The sequence below is a fragment of the Phocoena sinus genome, chromosome 3, assembly GCF_008692025.1.
Source record: "Phocoena sinus isolate mPhoSin1 chromosome 3, mPhoSin1.pri, whole genome shotgun sequence".
Classification (NCBI taxonomy): Eukaryota; Metazoa; Chordata; class Mammalia; order Artiodactyla; family Phocoenidae; genus Phocoena; species Phocoena sinus.
The window spans coordinates 59774748-59800660 of NC_045765.1; the positions used below are offsets into that span (position 1 = coordinate 59774748).

Genomic DNA, 25913 nt, shown 5'->3' on the forward strand with positions numbered 1-25913 from the left:
TTGTATGATTAACTTTTTGAGGAAATACCAAAATATTTTCTATAGTGGCTGTATGATTTCACATTCCAATCAGCAATGCACAAGGGTTCTAATTTCTCCACATCCTCATCAACACCTGTTATTTTCCTTTTTTTTTGCGGTACGCGGGCCTCTCACTGTTGTGGCCTCTCCCGTTGCGGAGCACAGGCTCTGGACGCGCAGGCTCAACGGCCATGGCTCACGGGCCCAGCTGCTCCGCGGCATGTGGGATCTTCCCAGACTGGGGCACGAACCCACGTCCCCTGCATCAGCAGGCGGACTCTCAACCACTGCGCCACCTGGGAAGCCCTATTTTCTATTTTATGGGGAGAGGGGTTTTGTTTGTTTTTATACTAGCTGTCCTAATGGGTGTGAAGTTGTATCTCATTGTGGTTTTGATTTGCATTTTGCATTCTGATGACTAGTGATGTTGAACATCTCTTCATGCGCTTACTGGTCATTTGTATATCTGCTTTGGAGAAATGTCTATTCAAGTCCTTTGCCTGTTTTTGAATTGGGTTTTTGTTGTTGTTGTTGAGTTGTGGAAATTCTTTATATGTTCTAGATATTAATCCCTTACCAGATATATAATTTGCAAATATTTTCTCCTATTCTGTGGGTCATATGTTCACTCTCTTGATTGTATCCTTAGATTCACAAATGTTTTTAATTTTGATAAAGTCCGATTTATCTATTTTTTCTTTTGTTTCCTGTGCTTTTAATGTCATATCTAAGAATCCATTGCCAAATCCAAGGTCATAAAGATTTACCTCTATATTTTCTTCTAAGAGTTTCTTCTAGCTTATATATTTTGGATTTTGATCCATTTTCAGTTAATTTTTGTGTGGGTGTGGCTGCGTTGGGTCTTCATTGCTGCACGTGGGCTTTCTCTAGTTGCGGCAAATGGGGACTACTCTTCATTGCAGTCTGAGGGCTTCTCATTGCAGTGGCTTCTCTTGTTGTGAAGCACGGGCTCCAGGTGTGCAGGCTTCAGTAGATGTGGCACGTGGGCTCAGTAGTTGTGGCTTGCGGGCTCTAGAGAGCAGGCTCTGTAGTTGTGGTGCACGGGCTTACTTGCTCCACGGCATGTGGGATCTTCCTGGACCAGGGATTGAACCTGTGTCCCCTGCACTGGCAGGCAGATTCTTAACCACTGCATCACCAGGGAAGTCCCAAGTTAATTTTTATATATGGTGTGAGGCAGGGGTCTAACTTTACTCTTTTGCATGTGGATATCAAGTTGTCCTACCACCATTTGATGAAAAGATTATTTTTATCCCCCTGAAAAGTCTTGGCACCCTTGTCAAAAGTCAATTGGCCATAGATATTTGGATTTATTTCTAGAATCTCAATTCTATTCCATAGGTCAATGTCTGTCCTTATGTGAGAACCACACTCTTTTCATTATTGTATCTTTGTAGTAAGTTTTGAAGTCAGAAAGTGCAAGTCCTCCAACTTTGTTCTTCATTTTCAATGTTGTCTTGGCTATTCACATTCATATGAATTTAAGGATGTGCTTTTCAATTTCTTTTTTGTAAAGGCTGTTGAAATTTTGATAGGGATTGAATTGAATTTGTAGATCACTTTGGATAGTCCTCTTAACAAGTTTTGTAATCCATGAATATAGGATGTCTTTCCATTTATTTAGGTCTTATTTAATTTCTTTCAGCAAAGTTGTATAATTTTCAGTATACACATCTCTCATCTCCTTGGCTAAATTTATTCCTAGGTATTTTATTATTTTGAATGTTATTATAAATGGAATTTTCTTAATTTCCTTTTCAGATTGTTCATATTAGTGTATAGAAATACAACTAATTTTTGTTGTTAATCTTGTATCCTGCAACTGTGCTGGATAATAGCTCATTTAATAGCTCTAATAGTTGAGTTTGTATATGTGTGTATTCTTTAGGATTTTCTAAGATCAAGTCATAAGATCAAGTCATCTACAAACAAAGATAATTTCGGTTCTTCCTTTCCAATTTGGATAAATTTTAGCTCTTTTTCTTGCCTAAATGCTCTGGCTAGAACTTCCAATACAATGTTGAATAATGGTGAAAGCAGGCATCTGTCTTATTCCTTATCTTAGGGGAAAGATTTTCAGTCTTTCACCACTGGGTATGATGTTAGTTGTGGATTTCTTCATAATTACCCATTATCAAGTCAAGAAATTTTCCCTCTATTTCTAGTTCAAATTGTTTGTTTGTTTGGTTTTTGAATCATGAAAGGGTGTTGGATTTTGCCAAATGCTTTTTCAGCATCTACTGAGATAATTATATCAATTGTTTCCTTCATTCTATTGATGTATTACATTCGTTGATTTTTTCTATGTTGAACCACCCTTGCATTCCTGGGATAAATCCCACTTGGTCATGGTGTATAATCTTTTTAAGCATGCTGCTGGGTTCAGACGTAAGTATCTCAAGTATTATTGCACCTATATTCATAAGGGATGTTGGTCTCTAGTTTTCTTGTGATGTCTTTGGGTTTGGTCTCAGGGTAATGTTGGCCTCACGGAATGAATTCAGAAATATTCCCTCCTTTTCTATTTTTGGAAGAGTTTGAGAAGGATTGGCATTCGATCTTTTTTAAATGCAGGGTAAAATTAACTAGTGAAGACATCTGCTCCTGTGCATTGTTTTGTTGGGAGGTTTTTTTGATTAGTGATTCTCTCTCTTTATTTATAGATCTGTTTCAGTATGTCTGTTTTCTATTTCTTCTTGAGTCAGTTTGGTAGTTGGTATGTTTCCAGGATTTTGTCCATTTCACCTAGGTTATCTAATTTGTTGGTGTACAAAGTGTTCAAAGTATTCTGCTATAAAACTTTTCTTTTCTATAAGGTCATTTGTAATGTCCCAACTTTCATTTCTGTTATTAGTAATTTAAGTCTTCTTTTTCCTAGGCAATCTAGCTAAAGGCTTATGAATTTTGTTGATCTTTTCAAAGAACTGAATTTTTATTTTATTGACTTTTCTCTATTATTTCTCTATTTTGTTTCTCACTCTAATCTTTTTCATTTCCTTTCTTCTGCTAGTTTTGGGTATAGTTTGTTCCTCTTTTTCTAGTTCCTTAAGGTGTAAAATTAGGTTATTAATTTGAGATCTTTCTTCTTTTCTAATGCAGGCACTTACAAGTATAAATATCACTCTGAGCACTGCTTCTGTTGCAACCTATAAGTTTCATTATGTTGTATTTTCATGTTCATTTGTCTTAAAGTATTTTCTAAATTCCTTTGTGATTTCTTCTTTGACCTATTGGTTATTTAAGAATGTGTTGTTTAATTTCCATATATTTGGAAATTTTCCAGTTTTCCTGCTGTTGCTGATTTTTAGTTTTACTCCATAGTTGCCAGAAAAAATACTCTGTATGATTTCAATAGTTTTTAATTTACTGAGACTTGTTTTGTTGCCTAACATATGGTCTATCCTGTAGAATGCTCCATAGGTACTTGAGAAAAACTATTATATCTTATTGATGAACTGACCCTATTGTCAATACATAATGTCCTCCTTTGTCTCTTGTAACATTTTACTTTAATGTCTATTTTGTCTGATATGAGTATACCCAACCCAGCTCTCTTTTGGTTTCTATTTGCATGGAATACCTTCTTGCATTTTTCACTTTCAACCTATTTGTATCTGGATCTCAAGTGAATCTCTTGTAGACAGCATATATTTGGATTTTTTTAAGAATCAATTCTGTCTTAATTGGACAGTTTAATTCATTTACATTTAAAGTAATTACTGTTAAGGAAGAAACTACTTCTGCCATTTTGCTGTTTGTTTAATATATGTCACATCTTTTTTGTTCCTCAGTTCCTCCATTACTGCTTTCTTTGGTGTTTTGGGGGTTTTTTTGTAGTATACCATTTTGATTATTTCTCATTTCTTTTTCTGCATTTTTAAAGTTATTTTCTTGGTGGTTATCCTTGAGATTACAATCAACCTCTTAAATGTACAACAATCCATTTTTAACTAATACAACCTTAGCTTCAATAGTATATTAACAATTCTGTTCCTACACAGCTCCATCCCCCTCTTCATGTTTCTGTTGTCACAAAATACATCTGAATACACTGAGTGCCCATTAACTATAGAATTATTATTTTATGCATTCATATTTTAAACCACACAGACAAAGAAAGGAGCTACAAACCCAAAATACAATACTGGCTTTTATATTCACCTATGTAGTTACATTTATCAGTGTTCTTTATTTTGTCATAGGGCTTAAGTTACTATCTAGTTTCATTTCCACCTAAAGGACTATCTTTAGCATTTCTTGTAGCACAGGTCTACCAGAAGCAAACTCCCTCAGCTTTTGTTTATCTGGAAATATCTTAATTTCGTCGTCATTTTTTGAAGCATAGTTTTGCTAGATATAGAATTCTTGGTTGACTATTTTTCTTTCAGTACTTTAAATATGTCATTTCACTGCCACTGTCCTCATAGTTTCTGAGGAGAAATCAGCTGTTAATCTTATGGAGGATTCCTTGTATGTAACAAGTTGCTTCTCTCTTGCTGCTTTCAGGATTCTGTCTTTGACTTTTGATAGCTTGATTATAATGTGTCTCAGTGTGGATCTCTTTGTTTCTCCTTCTTGGAATTCACTGAGCTTCTTGGATGTATATATTCTTTATCAAATTTGCAAGGTTTTTGGGCCATTATTTCATCAAATATTCATTCTTCCTCTTTCTCTCTCCTCTCCTTCTGGAATGCGTGTGTATGTTGATATGCTTGATGGTGCCCCTCAAGTTTCTTAGACTCTGTTCATTTTCATCATTCCTTTTTCTTTCTGCTCCTCAGGCTGAATAAGTCCAAGTGATTTGTCTTCAAGTTCACTGATTATTTCTTCTGGCTGCTCAAATCTGCTCTTGAACCCTCTAGTGAATTTTTTAATTATTATATTTTCAGCTCCAGAATTTGTTTCATTCCTTTTTATAATTTCTATTTACTGACATATTCTATTTCCTGAAACACTGTTCTCCTGGTTACCTTTAGGTCTTTGCCTGTGGTTTCCTTTAGGTCTCTGAGCATATTTTACATAGTTGACTTTAAGTCTCTGTCTAGTAATTCCCATGTCTGTGGTTCCTCAGGGACAGTTTCTGTTCATTTCTCCTGTGTAAAAGCCATCCTTTCTTGTTGCTTTGCATGCTTCATAATTTTTTTTGAAAACTGGACATTTTAAATTGTACAATGTGGTAACTCTGGAAATCAAATTCTTCCCTCTCCTCAGGGTTTGTTTTTGTTGCTTTTTGTGGGTAGTAGCTGTTTGTTTAGTGACTTGTCTAAACAATTTTTGTAAAGACTGTTTTCTTTGTAATGCATGGTCTCTGAAGTCTCTTCCTCTGTAGTTTCTGGTCAGCTAGTAAACAGAGATTTTCTTAAATGCCTCAGGAAAAAGAGGGAAGGAGAAAGAAAGTAAGGAAGGAAAGAAGGAAAGAAGAGAAAAGGAGAGAGGAAGGGAGGGAGAAGAAAAACTCTCTTAGTCTTTGCAGATGGGCTCTGTGTTGAGGAACTCCTTCAATGCTGAGCCAGGCCACTTACAACTGTACATTGGCATTCACTTTGGGCTTGTGTTGAGCCTAAAGATCAGTCACAGTGAAAGTGTGGGATGTTCTCAGTTATTTCCTAAGCATGTGTCTTGTCCTGTGAATGTATGGCACACATGGGAGTTTTTCAATGTCCTCTTTTTCCAAAGAATCTCTCTCCCTGGATTTTCCTCTCAGGCTTTCAGCATATCTATTGTTTGTCTCAAGTGTTATTTTTTTGCTCCAGGTGGCAGTGGGTCATTCATTTGCCTTTCAGTGGTTTTGAGAAATGCCCTCTGCATAGCCACCTTTCTGTCCTGAGAAAGTTCCAGATTATCCAAAACAAAGAGAATAGCTTTGGATCAGTCCTTCAGGCAGCCCCCTCAGATAGGTCAAAACAGACAAACAATTCTTTAAGAAAAAAATCTTCTCTGTTGTTTCTGGACCCAGGGACTAGTGTCCCACGTGGGGAACACAGGCTGCCACCTTCAGAACCATCACCATGCTGAGGAGGGGTGTGGGCCAAAGACAAATAAAAATGCTACCAAGTTTTCCTATCTTTTTTAAGTTGCCCCTTTCCTGATTCAGTGTTCACTCAGTTACTATAAGCCTTTGGCTATTTTCCAGAGTTCTGACAGTTTTGCCCTCTTTTTAGGTGTTTCTGTGGACAGGTGGCCTCTTGGAGCTACCTACTCTGCATTTTCACTGACATTACTCCTCTCCAGTTTTTTCTCCTCTCCATTTCTGAAGGACAGTTTTTTCCAGGTATTGAATTCTTGTCTGACAGTCTTTCTTTCAGCACTTTGAATATGACATCCCTTGCCTTCTGGCCCCTGTGGCTTCGGGTGAGAAATCAGCTATTCATTTTATTGAGGATCCTTTTTATGTAATGAATCACTTCTCTATTGATGGTCTCAAATTCTCCCTTGGTCTTTGTCTTTCAACAAATTGTTTATAGTGTGTCTAGGTGGATCTCTGGGTTTATCCTACTAGGAGTTTGTTGATCTTATTGCATGTGCAGATCAATGTTCTTCATAAAACTCGGGGAGTTTTTGGCCATTATTTCTTCACATATTCTTTCTACCCTTTCTCTCCTCTCCTTCTGTGACACCTATTGCATGCATGTTTGTATGTTTGATGGTGTTTTATGGGTCATTTTTATTTATTCATTTTACTTTCTGTTCCTCACACTGGAAATCTCAGTTGACCTATCTTTCTGTTCTTTAATTCTTTCTTCCACTAGCCCAAACCTGCTGTTGAAGTCCTCTCATGAATTCTTTTTTTTTTTTTTTTTTTTTTTTTTGCAGTCCACAGGCCTTTCACTTGCTGTGGACTCTCCCATTGCGGAGCACAGGCTCCGGATGCCCAGGCTCAGCGGCCATGGCTCATGGGCCCAGCCGCTCTGCGGCATGTGGAATCTTCCTGGACCGGTTACGAACCCGTATCCCCTGCATCGGCAGGCAGATTCTCAACCACTGCGCCACCAGGGAAGCCCTGTTTGGCTCTTTTTAATCATTTCTCTTTACTCATATTCTCTATTTGGTGAGACACTGCTCTCCTACTTTCCTTTAGTTCTTTAGATTTGGGGTTTTTTTTTGAAATCCTAAGTCCAACAGATGGGCTTCCTTAAAACATTTGTAAAATAGTGTTATTAATACACACCTTCCAGGGTGGCTGTTGAGATCATTGAAAATAACATGTATGAAAGTCCCTGGCTAACTATAAAACTGAGAAGTTATTAAGACTCTTAGGGATCCCGATGAAGGTACCAGGAAAGTACTGAGAAGGCCCTGATCTGTCACCTCTAACTAATCTTAAGATTCTTTGCAAGCAGCGAATGAAGGCTAAGGCAGACTTGTAAACTGCTGACGCATTAAATACATGCCTTGGCAAAGACTGGGAGACTTATTTGTTCCAGGCATTTAAGGAATACTCTGTTCAATCATTAGCAGACCATTAAGCTAACTGAGCAGAGACTTTGGTGGCCACACATGACAAAGAATATACACTTTATCGAATTAGTTCAGGAAAGTCACTTTAAAAAAAAAAAAAAAAAGGAATGGCAACAAAAATAAAACCCTAGGGAGGGGGGAGTATCTGGTTTCCAGAGTTTCCAATCTTATATGATTTAAAGTGTCCAATTTTCAACCCCCAAAAACAGAAATCATGAGACATGCAGAGAAACAAGAATGTATGGTCTTTACACAAGAAAAAAAGCTATCAATAGAAACTTTTCTTGACTTGCAGAAATTTCCCAGTCTGGATCATGTTGACTGCACACTCATGTTCCTCTGTCCTCTGTTGCCTGAAAATAGGCAGCTGGATGAAAAGCCTTGATCAGATTCAGGTTTGATCTTTTTGGCAAGATTATAGGTTCTGGGACTTCCCTGGTGGCACAGTGGTTAAGAATCCGCCTGCCAATACAGGGGACATGGGTTTGAGCCCTGGTCTGGAAAGATGCCACATGCTGCAGAGTAACTAAGCCCATGCGCCACAACTACTGAGCCTGTGCTCTAGAGCCCGCAGGCCACACTACTGAGCCCACGTGCTGCAACAATTGAAGCCTGCATGCCTAGAGCCTGTGCTCCACAACAAGAGAAGCCATAGCAATGAGAAGCCCTTGCACCGCAACGAAGAGTAGCCCCTGCTCGCCGCAACTAGAGAAAGCCTGTGTGCACCAATGAAGACCCAACAAAGCCAAAAATAAAATAAATTAAAAAAAAAAAAGTTATAGGTTCTGTTCTTTCATAGGAGGCATATAATGTCTGGTTGTCTCTTTTATGAGGGAAGCAGTCACTAATGGTCAAAATGCCTAAGTCCTATAACTCATTGGGGGTTGAAAAATTGTAATATTCTGTCATTTCATTTTCATTTATTAACTAGGATATTTCTATAAAGACATGCTTCCCCTTACCTACTATGTGGTTACTCAGTAATACAGTTCATATAAGAAAGGTCAGTAATACTTGATTTTTTCCCTTAATTCAACAATTTTTGAGATAAAGTATTAGGTCCTTGTCACCATCCAAAAGTGGCCTGTTAGCTTTTTTAGTATAATTATAAGCTTACAGATTATTTGATGAATTTCAAAATCCACTGTAATTATTATCCTTATTGAGCTCAAAGTTTCCCATCTTTGGCCAGTAGGAGCCTCTTCAAGCTGTTCCCTGAGCCCTTTTCACATGACCCCAGTAATCTTTGATAGCTTCCTTGCTATGTGTACAACAAGATATTCCTAGCTCATCTGGTATATTTTCTACCCTAGACCTACAATCAGCCATTTCTCTAAGAATTCCTAGTTTCTTTTAGTGAGAAATGGTATTTCAACATCATATTATGGGACTTCTGTGGTGGTGTGGTGGTTAAGAATCCGCCTGCCAATGCAGGGGACACGGGTTCGATCCCTAGTCCAGAATGATCCCACATGCCACGGAGCAACTAAGCCCGTGTGCCACTACCGAGCCCACGCTCCGCAACTACTGAAGCCCACGCACCTAGAGCCCGTGCTCTGCAGTAAGAGAAACCACTGCAATGAGAAGCCCGCGTACCTCAAATAAGAGTAGCCCCCGCTCGACACAACTACAGAAAGTCCGCATGCAGCAACAAAAACCCAACGCAGCCAAAAATTAATTAATTAATTTAAAAAACAATCACATTATGGGCACTAAGGATGCATAATTGTTAAGTTGGTCATTGTTCTAGATTTTTCAATGGATAAAGGTAAAATACTTCAGTAGTTTATATTGATATTTCCAGTTTAAATGCAGAACTACAGGGCTTTCACTTAACTTTGTCTATATTACATCCATATCTCCTTTCTTCCATGAGTAACCTGGTTCTCAAGAACACAGAGGATAACAGAATTAAACTGTCCCATCTGCTTTATCCTTGTATTACACACACAGCAGTCTCAGAATAATACTACTAATAGCATCACCACAAAGCTGATTTCCGAAAATGGTTAAAAATTGTTTTTGCATTGACTCTCCCCATTCTTACCCATTTTTAATCAATACTATATCTTCACTGTCAGTGGATATACTCATTAGGTGCTACATTATCTCCTTGTTCACCCATAATTATTATTAGTTCTATAAATAATCATATTTTTTAATGTCCATTGCCAGTCCTAATGTTGATACTTCTTTAGTCATTTTGGTTGGCTGAAACTTATTCTTTACTAGATTCATAAGGAAGGGCTCACGGGAACAATATTAGCGAAGCTTTTTAACGTTGATGACAGTTTGTCTATGTCCTTTACACTTGAAAGTCAGTTTTGCTGGATCTAGAACTCTTGGTTCACATTTTCTCTCCTGAAGTATCTTAAATGTTTTACTCCATTTTCTTTTAGCATAAAGTATTACTATAGCAAAGTCTGATAATAATTAATTTTCTTTTCCTTATAAGCCACGTTGCCTAGATGCTTGTAATTTCCCCCACACCTCTTTCCTTTAAAGTCCAATAATTTTAGTAGAACATGTTCTGGTGTTTGTTGTATAAGTCCATATTCTCAATATGCAACTTTCAAAATATAGTTTCAATTCTTTTATTTCAGGTAACTTTTCTTAGATTTTAGATTTTTTTTTTTTGGCTATGTTGGTCTTAGTTGCGGCACGTGGGCTTTCTCTCTAGTGTGGTATGCAGGCTCCAGGGCACATGGGTTCTGTAGTTTGCGTCATGCAGGCTCTCCCGTTGAGGTGCACGAGCTCAGTAGTTGTGGTGCGCAGGCTTAGTTGTGCTGTGGCATGTGGGATCTCAGTTCCCTGACCAGGGATCAAACCCACGTCCCCTGCATTGGAAGGTGGATTCTTTACCACTGGACCACCAGGGAAGTCCCTAGATTTTAGTGTTTATTCTGTTCCTTTACTTTGTTTCTGTTTCTGTTTCAAATTCAGGGACTCCTATTATCCTTAAGTTGGATCATTTTTCCCCAGTCTTCAATTTTCATCATTTTCTCTTGAATCCTTATCTCTTCATTTCTTACTGATGTTTAAGAATTTCCCCCACTTAATCTTATATTTCTCTTAATTTCTCTTAAGCTATTACCTGCTATATCTAATTGTTCTTAGTCTAATTCAGTCTTCATTTTTGAAATGAGTTTCTTTTATTTCTAATTATTTCCTGACTTTTGTCACCTCATTCTTTTCTTCCCTATCTAACATCATTTTCTTAAACATTTACCTTCTTCTGAAATAATACGGTACAGTTTTTATCTGGTTTGTGAACATGTCTTTGTGGCAGGCTTTCATTATCTACAATGATATTATTTTCCACTTTACTCTCTTTTTTCTTATAATAATTTTGTATGGGATTTTACCTCAATCTTTTCCTATTGCACTTTTTTATGTGAAATTAGTTTTCTTGGACTTTGAGAAAATGTGATTCTAACTTCAAATATTCCCTCTTGATTTAAAATATGGTTGCTTGATTTTTAAGGTTTCCTGGTGCTGTTCCCCTCTTCCAATTTTATCAGAACCTCTCTTCCTTCATCTTTGGGTCTCTAACCTGTTCAATTTTCGTTCCACTCCCAATACTTCTCCTAAATATGGAGCACTGTCCTTGAAAGGAGCTGTGGAGAGTCAGTTTTAAAAGTTTACAGGGTCTGGGCTTCCCTGGTGGCGCAGTGGTTGAGAGTCCGCCTGCTGATGCAGGGGACGCGGGTTCGTGCCCCGGTCCGGGAGGATCCCGCGTGCCGCGGAGCGGCTGGGCCCGTGAGCCGTGGCCGCTGAGCCTGCGCGTCCGGAGCCTGTGCTCCGCAACGGGAGAGGCCACAACGGTGAGAGGCCCGTATACAGCAAAAAAAAAAAAAAAAGAAAAGTTTACAGGGTCTGGACTGTTCTAGCCCCTTCATAAATTTCGGGAACCTCTTGTGCTATCCCAGTATTTGATTAGGTAACAGCCTTCCTAATATCAACTGCTGTTCTCACATCAGCCCATCATACTTTCCAATGAATACTTACTGACTTCCCTCTGCTTCCTCTCCTACAGATGCTAATACTATGCAGTGTGGCTCTTGGTAAGGATCTCTTGTTAACTAGTTTTGATATAAATCCTGTCCATGGGTTTTTGGTTTTGCTATCTAGTTGCTCTGTTTTTTTAAGAGGGGATTCAGGGAGATTAAAAAACCATGTCACTGCTACTACTGCTGCCACCATCTTCCCAGATATTAGAGTATATTTTAATAGTCCTTAGAATCTTTCTACAGAAAAACTTTTTGAACAAAATGCCTTAAAAATCTTATAACATTTTCAGAAATAAAACAGGTAAAACAGAAGAAAATGGACCCATTTTGTCTGCTTACCTCAAAAAGTCTGAACAAGTTGTATCTTGTTTCATAATCAGTCCACAAGATCATAAAAAAGGCATTCGTTGAGACGGTGCTAATCATAATTATCTTAAAGAGACGACTCATTATAACTCTCTTCACAAATGCCTGACACTGAGTATCTTTCCTCCTGTCAAAAATTTGAATAAGAGGTATGATTATCTTATAGCTCTGTTGTAAGGTAATGCACAATGCACACTTTTTTTTAGGGACTAGGGTCTGCTTTCCCCCTTCTGTGACTATAAATCTACATATACTTTAAAATTGCAATGCAATGCTGACTTAATGACCACTGAAATATGTATGACGATTACTGGGTGGGTCTGTCCCCACTCAGTTGCTCAGTTCCTCCTCTCTAGACCTGTGAAAAAGAATGGTTACCACTCCGCCTCAAGCAAGACAAAGCACCATCTTCATTTACTCGTTCAACAAATTTTTATTAAGTAACTACTGTTCAACTCACTCATTTATTCATTCAACAAGTTTTTATTGAATGACTACTACATGCCAGGCAATACAGTAGGCACTTGGGATACAGGTAAGCAAAACTAAATATTGTCAGTCTAGTAAGGAAAACTGCTAATCAAATAATCAGCCATACAAGTGCTTACAAATCAATTATAAAAAACTGACCACCCTAAGAAAAAATGGGCAAACACACAGTCAACTCATTAAAGAAATACAATGGCATGAAGTTCCCTCCAAAATGTTCAGTAGCACTACTAATCGGGGAGGTACAAATTAAGTAAAACCAGTAATTTTGCTTATAAAATTAGCAAAGGCTTAAATGTGATAACATTTAGTGCTGGCAAGAGTGTAGTGCAACGGAGCAGTCTCATAAACTGCCAGGGGAATGTAAACTGACCAACTTTTCTGAAAAGCCTTAGTTCTGTTTGTATCCTCAGACCCAAGGAATCTACCCCAAGAGAATACAATCTGAAATGCAAACAGTGACTTTAGCCAAACATGTTTATCCCAGCAATATTTGCTGTGAGAATTTGGAAACAATTTAAAAGTCTAACCAAAAAAAGACAGGTTAAGTAAATCATGGCATATCCATTTCATGGAATATTATACAGACACTACAACATGTCTATGCATTTTTCATGATTTAGAAAAATGTTTAACCAAAAAAAGACAGATTAAGTAAATCATGGTATATCCATTTCATGGAATATTATACAGACACTACAACATGTCTATGCATTTTTCATGATTTAGAAAAATGTTTATGAGCCACTGGATAGCAAAATAGAAACAAAGCAAGATAAAAATTCTCTACTCAAAATTATCTTAATTGTGCAAAATAGGTAGAAAAAAATTCGGCATGAAGTATGCCAAAATGTTGATATTGTCTGCCTACGGATAGTGAGGTTATAGGTAATTCTTTTTCCTGTTTATTTATGTTTATCTGTGCTTTCCAATTTTTCTCAGAGAGTATGCATTACTTTTTCCCCATTATATGTAACAAGTGAACCCAGTCTCACACAGTAAAAAAATATAGATTTATATACTTTTATAACCTATTAAAAACAAGATATATAATTTTCATTATCTGATTTGAAATCAGGTCTATTACCCAAAAAAAGGCTTCAAATTATCTAACATAGTAGGGAATAAAAAAGGACAAAATGGAGTCAAACTAGTCATTCAGTCTACAGGTCAAATAAGAGTGTGACTGAATGTTTGATTAACAGCCAATTGTGATATGAAAGCCAAGGACACAACTGTTTGGCTTCACCAGCCTCACCAGTTGGAGAAATCAGATTACCCAGGACGAGCCCCTCAGTCTGGGAAGTGGATGAGTGCCTGTGGGAAGAGGCTACGAGACCCAACACTGCCATTTGCACACTTCTAAACAAGAAAGAGAAATAAAGAGTATTTACTGAAATTTCCATAACGTCCCATAGAACAGCAGCGACACATCCTCAAACAGTGAGCTAGAAATGACTCTTGTGTGGTTCTGGTGATAAAAGTGTTGAGACATTTTCCAAATTTTCAATTTTTATTCCTTGCTTTTACCATCAAACAGAAAACCTCTGCTTAGGAATCTCCTCAGCATCTAGATTCCAAGAGGCCTCAGAGGAGTGTCCACAGAGGGCATCGTTGCTTTATGAAGTCACTCTTGGACATTCCGGTATGTTACTAGCCGGCAGGCCTCTGGAGAGGAGAGCTCCCCATTGGTCTACCCACAGATCCTCTCTTCCCAAGGAGACCGAGCACCTCTGTTCAGCAAAAGAGTCACAAGCACCCTGCAATTGTGATGCTCCGGGCTAAAGCTGAGAGACAGGCCAGACAAAAGCCCCTCCTTCAGGAAGTGCCCCCAACTGACAGAGGCCCTTAATAATGTGTTAGAATAGGTTAAGGGTCATAGAAGAGGGGAAAGCAAAAGTCTCTGGGCTTCTAAGAGCAAGAGCACACAGCCAGGGCACAGCACTGGAGACACCTGGAAGGACAAGGAAAGATTTTGATGGCTTTGGGGCTAGAACCCAAGAAACAGGAGGAGCAGAAGTTATCCATGCCTGGGGATTCCCTGGTGGCGCAGTGGTTGAGAGTCCGCCTGCCGATGCAGGGGACACGGGTTCGTGCCCCGGTCCAGGAGGATCCCACATGCCGCGGAGCGGCTGGGCCCGTGAGCCGTGGCCGCTGAGCCTGCACGTCTAGAGCCTGTGCTCCGCAACGGGAGAGGCCACAACAGTGAGAGGCCCGCGTACCACAAAAAAAAAACAAAAAAAGAAGTTATCCATGCCCAGCACTGGCTAATTGGGGACACAGAATGTGCACATACGAACCACCTAAAGAGAGTGTAAGGGACGAGCCTTGGGGTAGAGATGTTTTAGGTACAAGAGCAATAGGGATTTTTGCTCTGTTCAATTCTTGGGATTAATACATTCTCTCGTTCTCCTTCTCCTAGCCCCTTTGGCTTCCAAGGCAAATCAAGACAGAGGCTTCTGGGTAGCCCTGTGTTGAATTAAATGTTTAGTTGGCCAAATTGGTCAAATTCCTGGAACCTTAATTCCTTGGGCCATAATAAAAGGAGGTGAGCACGTCACCACCTCCACTGCCCCAGGCATTCTGAAACAAGTGAACACGACCATCTCACAAAGAAAATTACTCTTGTAGGCAAGCGGTATACTGAACTGGGAAAAAACATCTTACCAATCTCTCCACTTAAAATCATCAACAGCAAAGCTTTAAGAAACACTTTGATTAATGTCCCCAGGCTTCAAACCTCGGCCTCACTGTCTTAGTCTATATTCTTTCCCTCAGGGATCAAGCTCCTCCTACTGCCTCCTTTGGTCATATGCCCCTTGACGCCTTCTGGGCTCCTGCCCACACCCTGACAGTGGCCTCCTGGAGCAGCTGCTCAGAGAGAGCCTGAATCAGTTCTCCATCTCTGTTTCCACCCGCCCCAATTCAACAATGTGCCTAATGCCGCCGGGCCATATAGGAGGCCCTCGGTAAATCTGTGCTATGTGAATGTACCTCAGGGATCCTTACACTCACTCAAGTAGCTGAGCCTAGTGGGATTCTATTTCCAGGAATCCTAAGGATACACTACTATGCTTCCGCTCCTTAAGCTCCAAAGCACACTTTTGGGGAGAAATGAAGAGATTAAGAATGTAAAAAATTCTTTCAAGATCCTTGGAGGGGTGAGGAAAGATGGCTAGCTGGAAGCAGTCAAGAAGAGACCAGCTGTTCTTGGTGTACAGTATCAGCACAGCCAACCACAGCTGAATGTGTTTTCTTTTTATTTGTTTGTTTATTCTTGGCTGCGTTGGGTCTTTGTTGATGCAGGCGGGCTTTCTCTAGTTGTGGCGAGCAGGGGCTACTCTTCGTTGCAATGTGCAGGCTTCTCATTGCGGTGGCTTCTCTTGTTGCGGAGCACGGGCTCTAGGTGTGCGGGCTTCAGTAGTTGTGGCACGGGGCTCAGTAGTTGTGGCTCACAGGCTCTAGAGCACAGGCTCAGTAGTTGTGGTGCACGGGCTTAGCTGCTCTGCAGCATGTGGGATCCTCCCAGACCAGGGCTCGAACCCGTGTGCCCTGCATTGGCAGGCAGATTCTTAACCACTGCGCCACCAGGGAAGCCCCTGGATGTGTTTTCTGAAGTCACTGATGAAGAAATCTATTCTGGGACTGGAACTCCAGCTGATGAGTGGACTCAGAAGTAACCAGCTTATCCAGGCCTACTGAAATCACCCGTATCTTCTTGTGGATAGGTGGGCGGGACAAGCACCCTGGATGAGAAGCTAAAGGGCCAGCTCTTCTGCCCTTTTAGCAGCAACTTACACTCTCCCTGACTTGAGCAGCACCACCTTAGCCGCTGCACCCAGTCAGTAGGCACGGCAGCTTGGTGACTCTAGTCTTCTGACCAAGAGTCATTCCTAGTTACATGTAACTAGAACTGAAACACAAAGTTCACATATTATATCCAAACCCTATTACACCTCTTGCTGTTTTGCAGAAATTTTACAAAACTGAAAGTTATAGAGTTCAACTAGTATATTTTTAAACTCTGGATTAGAACATATACAGACTGCTCCACATTAATACTAGTAGTCCAATAGCTCAGCACACTGCCGAAGGTCAGGTGTGTGTCCATATGCAACATACATGCTGCTGCTTTTTGTCTCAAGCAAAAACATAAAGAATCATGCTTATTCTAGTTATCTAAAGATTTCCTAAATTCTATCGTCAGAGAGTAACCACAATTTTCAGAACTTTCACTAACTTCATTTTAGAAAAGGACACTGTCAAACGTGCTGCCCTGATTTATTATCTATAGAGGTCATGCAAAGGGTCATAGGTCATAGCTATTTAAACCCCCTCTACTCCAGTGATCATTTAAAAGGAAAATAGAGGGAAACCAAAGCTTGCCACATCAGAGAAACCACTGTCATCACAAAGATTTGGAACAGAAGGAAAGTTGGGGCCTCCAACTTTGGCAGTGTCTCTTTTAAGTTGAAATGTCAGTTACTTAGAGCAAGTCTGGGGATTCATTCTGTTGGAATTTACCACAAGGAGTATTACCAGACTTCTGATATGGGATCTTTGATTCTCTAAAGTTCATGAGTTCCAGCAGATGCGACACCCCTTAACATGGACCTTATGTCAAATTCTCACATAGATGCTAGTTAGTAGCTACATTCTCAGGTCCTGACAACTGCAATTATTAGCTGTACCCTGCTCTCTCCACGGTGCCATACACAGTACAGGTTAATAGTTTCTAAGCCTCTCAGACTTACATTCAAAATAGAGGGAAAGGTTTCCATTCAAGGTACAATGAAACAATTTAAGTGACACCACAAGGGAGCAAACAAACAAATCCAGAAGGTGGAATATTCTACAGGACTCGGTTTTTACAGTAAGTCACTGATATGGAGAGAAAGAGGGAATGAGGGCAGGAGGCTTGCTCGCTCTAGACTGAAAGCTTAAAGAGACACAGCAACCAGATGCGATGGGTGGACTTCATGTGTATCACTGATTAGAATAAAATTACTGTCCACAGACATTCTTGACCTTCAGAACATTCACAGTTTATTTTGTTTGGTGTGATAATGGCATTTTGGTTTCTACAAGAAAATGACCATATTTTCTAGAGATGTTTACGGGAGGATGTAGGGGCAAAATGACATGCTATCTGGGATTTGCTTTTAAATACTTTAGCAAAGAAAAAGGAAATGGGAGATAATATGATGTAACTGGCAAGATCTTGGTAACTGTTAAATCTGGGTGATCAGTACATAAGGGTTGAATGCCCTATTTTACTCTATTTTAAAATATGTCTACACTTTTTCATGTTTAAAAATTCATGTAGAAAACTTTGAAGCACTGAGTTAGAAATCTTTGGTAATAAAATGTATAAAAACTCCCAAATCTATAATATGGGGAAAAGTTTATAAAAACACATGGCTTTGCTTTTTCCTCTTTTTAAAAAAATATTTAATTAATTAATTTACTTATTTACTTTTGGCTGCGTCGGGTCTTCATTGCTGCGCGTGGGCTTTCTCTAGTTGCAGTGAGCAGCAGCGACTCTTCATTGCAGTGCACGGGCTTCTCATTGCGATGGCTTTCCCGTTGCAGAGCACAGGCTCTCGTCGCGTGGGCTTCAGTAGTTGCAGCGCGTGGGCTCAGTAGTTGCAGCACGCGGGCTCTAGAGCACAGGCTCAGTAATTGTGGTGCACGGGCTTAGTTGCTCCGCGGCATGTAGGATCTTCCCGGACCAGGGCATGAACCCGCGTCCCCTGCATCGGCAGGCGGACTCTCAACCACTGCACCACCAGGGAAGCCCGGCAGGTAGATTCTTAACCACTGTGCCACCAGGGAAGTCCCTGCCTTTCCCTGTTAAAAATTTCAAAGAAGTACAAGTTCTAGTGTCCAGGCTCTGGATCTCCCAGTAGCCACAGAGTCTGGGGTGACTCTTCTCTCTCTTTCTCCCACCCACCCTGTATACTCCACACCCGCAGGGCAAAATGACTATACCTGCCAGGCCAACAGAACCAGCCAAAAACTGGCTTCAGAGAGCTCAGCCTCCTTATCATATTCCCATATGACTTCTCAGACTAGAGGCCAGGGTTGGTGGGGAGTTGGGGGGATGAGAAGCTTTGCTTATTGTAACACAGAGTGATTTTTCTGGCCTCTGATGTAAGGCAGGGTATAAAGATGATCCTTGTTAAATCCTACTACTATAAGGCATGTTCCTTGGATAGATACATACACATTCTTTTAATCTACCTTTTAATCTCATTAATAACTACATTCCTGAGTTCCCTCAAAGAACAGTTACTGCAATTTTTAAATAATAGCTTACTTTATATTCCATTTTACTCATGTCAGTGACACATGGAGTAAACAGAGCTCATTACTGGATAATACCCAAGTAGCTTCTAGCTCAGTAGCTACATACCCTCAGTTCAGGGGTCACAACATGCAAATGATGGGAAAAAATGACCCTTGGTTCCTCCTCCCCTCAGTATGTCAAATAATGACCTGGCAAGTTGGTCACTGTGACAGTGAATCCTTTTATTGCCTCACCTTGCTGGAAGCCTTGCACAAGACACTTGTCTTCTTCTTTCTCCCTGTCTGAAAAGGAAGGATAAAACACTAGACAGCTCACCCAATTTTTGAGATCTCTGTAAATTAAGTAACTACTTAAGTAGTAACAACAGCTAAAACCCAAATCAACTTTAGCATCATAAGAATCGTTACATACAGTTAAACCCTTTACCTATAGAGTTCATCATTCTTTTTCTACCTTACAATTGCTCTCCAACACAATGCATTTGTAAAGTCACCATAATCACTTGAATTTCTGGGTTATAAAAATGTGTGAATGCTCCCCCATACCCATTTCTGGTCTTTAAAAATGTTATTTCTCTTTTTTAATATTATTAATAGAATTACCTGGGTTGATTTACCTTATATATGTGATTAGATATAATGAAAAATACCTCAGGCTCAAGTTTAAATCATTTTTATTTAAGCACTGATTTTACAAAATGTGATCGTTCAAAAGGTGAACTAAATTTATGGCTTAATTTGTTCATGTGTTGATAAACTGCCTTCAAAATACATTGGAGCTAGATGTGTATATAAGATTTTACATGCATTTTGGAAGAAATCACACAGAAGCAGCTGCTTTTTCAATAAACTTGGCCAGTTTCACATCTCTTTTGGTCAGTCCTCCACAGTCATGTGATGTGAGAGTTATCTGAACCTAAGAAAGAGAGAAGCAGCTTTGAAAACCCTGAGTTGCAATTCATGATGCTCTCCTTTGGTAGTTCAGAAATCAATCTATTACTCAATATTTATCTTTGAGAATTGAGGAAATTAAATGATTTAGAAAATACTACATTATGAATAAGCAATGCATTTCTAAAACCCAGTAAACTCCAGGCTGGGCCCAGCAGCCTCCTAGGGATAAAAAGGTTCTCTCATAAGAAGGGCAAATGAGCTACCAGAATCTCAAATCTTGACTCTTCGGGGAAAAAAAAAAAAAAAAGAGAGAGAGAGAGACTGAGGTACCACTTTAACTCCCATTACTTTAATTACACCAACTATTTTCAGGCCACTGAGAAAAACTAAGCTATCAAATGTAATATCTTAGCAACCATGTTAAAAAAAAGCCCATTTCCAAATTAGGGAAGTGGGGGTGGGGTGGAGGAACAGACTGTTGCCTCTTGACAAATCAATTAAAAAGCAAAAACAAAATTATGGGCAAAGAGAGGCAACTAGGAAATAAAAGTTTATGCTGGTACCTGTATGCTCTGAATTATTGCAATTAAATCACAAAAATGTGAAATCTTCTTTTTTCAAAGAGGACTTTCAAAGAGATAATAGAAATCTCACAGAAATCTAAATGATAAGAAATTCCACATGGCATGATCACCAAGGCAAGGACACTTTTTGGGCAAGTGTTATTCTTCTCACTGTGCCCCCTTAAAACTCCTTGATGAAGTCTTTTCGGTCTGCTCTTTCTCTTAGGAAGGTCAGTTCCCACTGAGAATAGAGAATTTAATAAATAGTTCTTGAGCAAATTTATTAAATAAGGCCGTATCTTTCTTATTTGCTACCATCTCTTTCAATAATTTACCTTAAGAGGGTTTAAAAATTTATCTACATGACAGATATTCAAGTTTCATTCAGGAGTCTAATTTGGCCCAACTTTTCCATACTAGTGTCTGTAGAAGATAAGCATGAAAATAAAGAACTCAGTCACTGTTGTCTTGAGTAGATCTGAACATTTTTTTACTAATTTGCAGTAATACACAGGGATTCTGAGAGAAAGAATAAGAGAATATTTTCCTAAGCACAGACACTTAGCTGCACAGGATGACAAGCAAGAAAGGAAGGAAGAAGTTTCTTAAACTCCATAATTATGGTGATTCCAAAATCAGGCAATTCAGTTACCTTGTTGTACACATTGAACCACTCCGGGTGATGATTCATCTTCTCTGCTTGTAGGGCGACTCGGGACATAAAGCCAAATGCCTGCATAAGATGAAGTCGAAAGTGATGACTGACAGTGCCCCCTGCCCTGGATCTGAGAGAGATACCAGAGCAACCCGACCAGAAAAAACATGGCTAGAATCCTTAGGGAAGCCTGGAGAATCAAATATGAAAGCGAATGCTCTCCACAGAGCTGGGGAAGCAGTGTAGCAGGACTGTGACCTGCTGCTGGATGGTGAAAAACAATCAGGCTCAAATAAACAAACCGGGAAATTGGTCTCACCCAGTGACCTGTCTGGGCTGTTTAATTTTCCTCAGGACGAGACTCTCCAAAAGAAGGAATAATTTCCCTTTAATTCAGTGTCCTGGATCTCACTACCTGGCCCCAAATCTTAGAAGTCACTTTTCTTGCAGCACTGCTCCTTTTGTTTTTAGTGACTGGGTTGCTAACTAAGGCATCGACCACAAAGACTATGGGAAAATGTCTTGTGAGTGTGTCTTAAGCCAAAGCTCCGGTAGAAATGAACAACCATCCCATCCGCCAGGCAGGACAGAAGGGGATGAGAGACTGTTTTCATTGACATCCAGAGTGGAACAGAAAAGATGGGCTTGCCCACTCAGGGTCTTCTTGCTACTGCCCAGCACCGCCATTTCGAGGAGAAAACACTCCGCCTTGGGGCAGAGGGCTGCAGAGCCAGCCACAGGCATAAGTGGGGGCCTGTAGGGCACTGTCTTCATACCACAGGGAAAGTGCAAACCTAATTGTGTTAAGCAGAAAGCAAACTTGTCCTGAGAGGAAAAAAACCACTTTTTTGCTTGCTTTCAAATTTTTATGAGGGTAATTGCAAACAGTAGAAGAGTTTGTCTCTTCCGTGTCCGTAAGGCAGAAATACTTGGTAAGACTCTAAGGAAGTGGTACATTAATTACAAAGTTACAGTGGAATTCACAGGCATTACCCATTACAGCCACATAAATAAATATTTAACTTCTTTACCCCTATCCAGAAAAAACAATCTGATGTTAGTTGCGCTATGTTTTTTGGATCACCAAATGACATAAGAGTGCATTTCCAAGTTAACAGAAATATGGAAGATGCCATTTTCAAACAATTCTGTCATTCATAATGGTTCCTATCTCAGAATCGATTTTATTCAGGATAAAGATCTCCATTTTGACACTTAATGCCTGAAGAAGAGTCTTCCCTATTAGGAAAAGGAAGGAAGTTCAAGAAAAATCCATTTAACTATGTATGGAATTATCAGTAGGAAAACAATATTCACTCTCCCACCCCTTCTCATTTCACAATTTGATTTTCTATGTTAGGGGAAGGAACAAGTCAAATGAGAAAGTTTGTTTTAATTATTCAAACACAGAGTTAACCTGTATTAAATTATTATGAGAATTTTTACCCTGTTTGCCTATAATGCCTTATTCTCATTTAGCTTTAGAAGATTTACAATTTCATCACCACCCCGAGAGACATTAAAGACATGGATTTCTTTCTTTTTAAAAAAAAAAATATTTATTTATTTGGCTGCACAGGGTCTTTAGTTGCAGCATGCGGGATCTTTAGTTGCAGCACGCAGGATCTTTTAGTTGTGGCATGCAGTATCTTTAGTTGCAGCACGCGAGATCTTTTAGTTGCAGCATGTGGAATCTTTAGTTGCGGCATGTGGAATCTTTACTTGTGGCATGCGGGCTCTTAGTTGCAGCATGCAGGTTTTAGTTCCCTGACCACAGATTGAACCCAGGCTCCCTGCATTGGGAGTGTGGAGTTTATTTTTGTTTGGTTTTTGGTTTTTTGCCATACGCAGGCCTCTCACTGTTGTGGCCTCTCCCATTGCGGAGCACAGGCTCCGGACGTGCAGGCTCAGCGGCCATGGCTCACGGGTCCAGCCGCTCTGCGGCATATGGGATCCTCCCAGACCGGGGCACGAACCCGTGTCCCCTGCATCGGCAGGTGGACTCTCAACCACTGCGCCACCAGGGAAGCCCCCGGGACTGTGGAGTTTTAACCACTGGACCACCAGGGAAGTCCCAAGGACATGGATTTCTGAGCCAGGGATTCAAATCCCAATTCTACTACTCAACTGTCATGTGATCTAACTCTGAGCCTCAATTTTCTTATCAGTAAAATGATGATAATAATAAAAGAGTCATGTAATTATTTTTATTAAAAAAAAGAGAGAGAGGGTGGGAGGGAGGGAGACGCAAGAGGGAAGAGATATGGGAACATATGTATATGTATAACTGATTCACTTTGTTATAAAGCAGAAACTAACACACCATTGTAAAGCAATTATACCCCAATACAGATGTTAAAAAAAAAAAAAGAGAGAGAGAGAGATGGGGATATAAGAACACTTAGCACAGCACCTGGCACAGAAGGCACATATTGCTACCACTACTGCTTCTGGCCAAACGACATACCGTAAACCTCACAAAACATAATGGTAAACGAAAAGCCCTCCCACAGACTTGAGAATCTAAGATTCCAGTTGCTTTCTCTCAGAAGAATGGCTCTCTCCTTTTCCCATGTGCGATAAACAGAGACTGACACATGTATACTAGACAAAGATAATATACGGTGGAATAACACTTTGATGCAGACTGACTGGGGAAAACAGCTGAATAACAAGAAATCAGGTGGGCACAGTCACTGTCTAAGTTCTTAAGCCCTGTAGCCACAATTTCTTTGAACCAAGCTATCCTAAAAGGTCCAAAGTGATGCTTAGAATCCTTTAACATTGCCCAAGAGCCAAATGGATCTACTGAATGGATGATCTGAACATGATCAGAAGTGCTCCTCAAATCTCTGACCACCAGAATGCTATCAGCGTAGTAGTAAAATCTATTCCATCACAAATATGACTTAAAAGAGAACATCCATATCCTAAGAGGTACATTGATCAAAGAGAAAGCATCTACCCTATCTACATACAATGTTAAAAAAGAAAAAGTACATCCAAATACCGTCCAAATTTGTATTTTCCTCAGTTTTGCATATTTCCCTTCAACTGTCACCTAATATTTACATTTAATAAAATATCAAAAAGCCTGATAAACAATTTACACAGGATCCTAATTCTTCCTTAGGGAAAGAATACTCTATCTGTTATGGGAGCAAAAAGATAATTCCAAATCCTTCTTCCATATAACAGAACAAATTAATACTCCAAACATTTAATTTTTTAAATAAATTTATTTAGTTAATTTATTTTATTATTATTATTTTTTGGCTGTGTTGTTTCTTCGTTGCTGCGCGCAGGCTTTCTCTAGTTGCGGCGAGAGGGGGCTACCCTTTGTTGCTGTGCGCGGGCTTCTCATTGAGGTGGCTTCTCTTGTTGCGGAGCACGGGCTTTAGGTGCGCAGGCTTCAGTAGTTGTGGCACGCACGCTCAGTAGCTGGCTAGGTGCACGTGCTTCAGTAGTTGTGGCATACAGGCTCGGTAATTGTGTTGTGCATGCTCTAGAGCACAGGCTCAGTAGTTGTGGAACACGGGCTTAGGTGCTCCGCGGCATGTGGGATCTTCCCAGACCAGGGCTCGAACCTGTGTCCCCTGCATTGGCAGGCAGATTCTTAACCACTGCACCACCCAGGAAGCCCCAAACATTTATTTCTAAATCCACAAATTAACAACATCCATAACAATACACATTCAAATTAAAGTAAAAGAACTTCTGCAAGGAAGTTAGATGAGTAGGTAGGAGAGGGAAAAAGCAAAACCTCAAAGGGGAATTTTGATTATATGGAATACAATAAAGAAGGAATATGACTAAACAGCAAACTTGGCAGACAGTGAAAAACATCTGTCCCTTCTTTCAAAGATTTATTTTTATAGCCCTAGCTACTTGTTACCAGGATGCCAGTTGGAATCTAAAAGCCTTGAGCTAGCTAAAAGTACAGGCTTTCTAAACCATTCCATCAAAGAAATCTGCTAACAGCCCAAGGCAAAATAGATACCAGCAACCCAGTAAGAAGCTTAGAGAACAGGACTGAGAAAATGGACAAATGAAGTAGAAATCAACACGAGTTTAAAATAATTAGAAAATAACAAATACAGAAAACGAAATACATCTAACATATAGATAACTGTTGCCAATAAGAGAACAACTTTAAAAAAAAAACAGAAGAAAGAAAAAAACTGGACATGTAATTCAAGAAAAATTTCCAGAAACAAAAGATTTAAGTCTATAGATTGTAAGAATTCAGCCATGTCTACACATTCTAGTGAAGTCAGTTAACTATGAAGATAAAAAAATTCTTTTGGCATCTAGTCAAATAAAATCAACTCACCTATAATGTTGAAAAGGATCTGGCTGACTTCAAACTTCCACATATCAACATTCAACATATAAGTTAGAGGAGCAATGCCTATAAAGACTTTAGGAAATGAAAATGTTAAGAATTTTATACCCATAGGCTTCCCTGGTGGTTCAGCGGTTAAGAATACCACTCTGGTCGAGCTCTGGTCCAGGAAGATCCCACATGCAGTGGAGCAACTAGGCCCATGCGCCAAAACTACTGAGCCTGCACTCTAGAGCCCGTGAGCCACAACTACTGAGCCCGCGTGCCACAACTACTGAAGCCCATGTGCCTACAGCCAGTGCTCTGCAACAAGAGAAGCCACCGCAGTGAGAAGCCTGCGCACCACAACGAAGAGTAGCCCCCGCTTGCCGCAACTAGAGAAAGCCCACGCATAGCACCGAAGATCCAACGCAGCCAAAAATAAATAAATAATTTAAAAAATAAAAAAGAGTTTTATACCCAGCTAAACTGTTGTTCAAAATTAATGCAAGAGACATGTTTTTTAAATGCAGTAACTCAGGGAATAATTTCCATTCACACTTTTTGAGGAAATTTTTATTAAAGGATGAAATATAAGTAACTAAGAGATGAATGTGGAAACTATACCAAAGGTTTTGACAGTGAGCAATAAATTCCTTCAGCTCTAGAAATACATTTTAAACAACTGTGGGGATTATAGTTACAGAATAAAATGTAAATGTTATAAACTATTAAAAGGGTTGAAGACAATAAAAATAGGGAAGGTAGATGAAAGTTAAAAAAAAATCTTTAAAAGCTGAAAG

The 25913-nt window shown here is 39.6% G+C and overlaps 2 protein-coding genes across 3 annotated transcripts in view; both read right to left on the bottom strand.

The window, feature by feature from the left end:
- Positions 1-13860, bottom strand: part of CATSPER3 (cation channel sperm associated 3) — a 38034-nt gene extending 24174 nt beyond the window's left edge. The window contains exons 1-2 of the mRNA XM_032627253.1: positions 13760-13860; positions 11850-12003 (exon numbers count right to left, since the gene is read on the bottom strand). Of these exons, the coding sequence (XP_032483144.1) occupies positions 11850-12003; positions 13760-13860 (255 nt within the window). The remainder of the gene's footprint in view (positions 1-11849; positions 12004-13759) is intronic.
- A 5471-nt stretch (positions 13861-19331) lies between these two features.
- Positions 19332-25913, bottom strand: part of PCBD2 (pterin-4 alpha-carbinolamine dehydratase 2) — a 54038-nt gene continuing 47456 nt past the window's right edge. For both annotated transcript variants that reach the window (XM_032627212.1, XM_032627211.1), the window contains 2 exons: positions 20784-20864; positions 19332-19590 (listed from right to left, as the gene is read on the bottom strand). In XM_032627212.1, the coding sequence (XP_032483103.1) occupies positions 19495-19590; positions 20784-20864 (177 nt within the window). In that variant the 3' untranslated portion in view covers positions 19332-19494. The remainder of the gene's footprint in view (positions 19591-20783; positions 20865-25913) is intronic.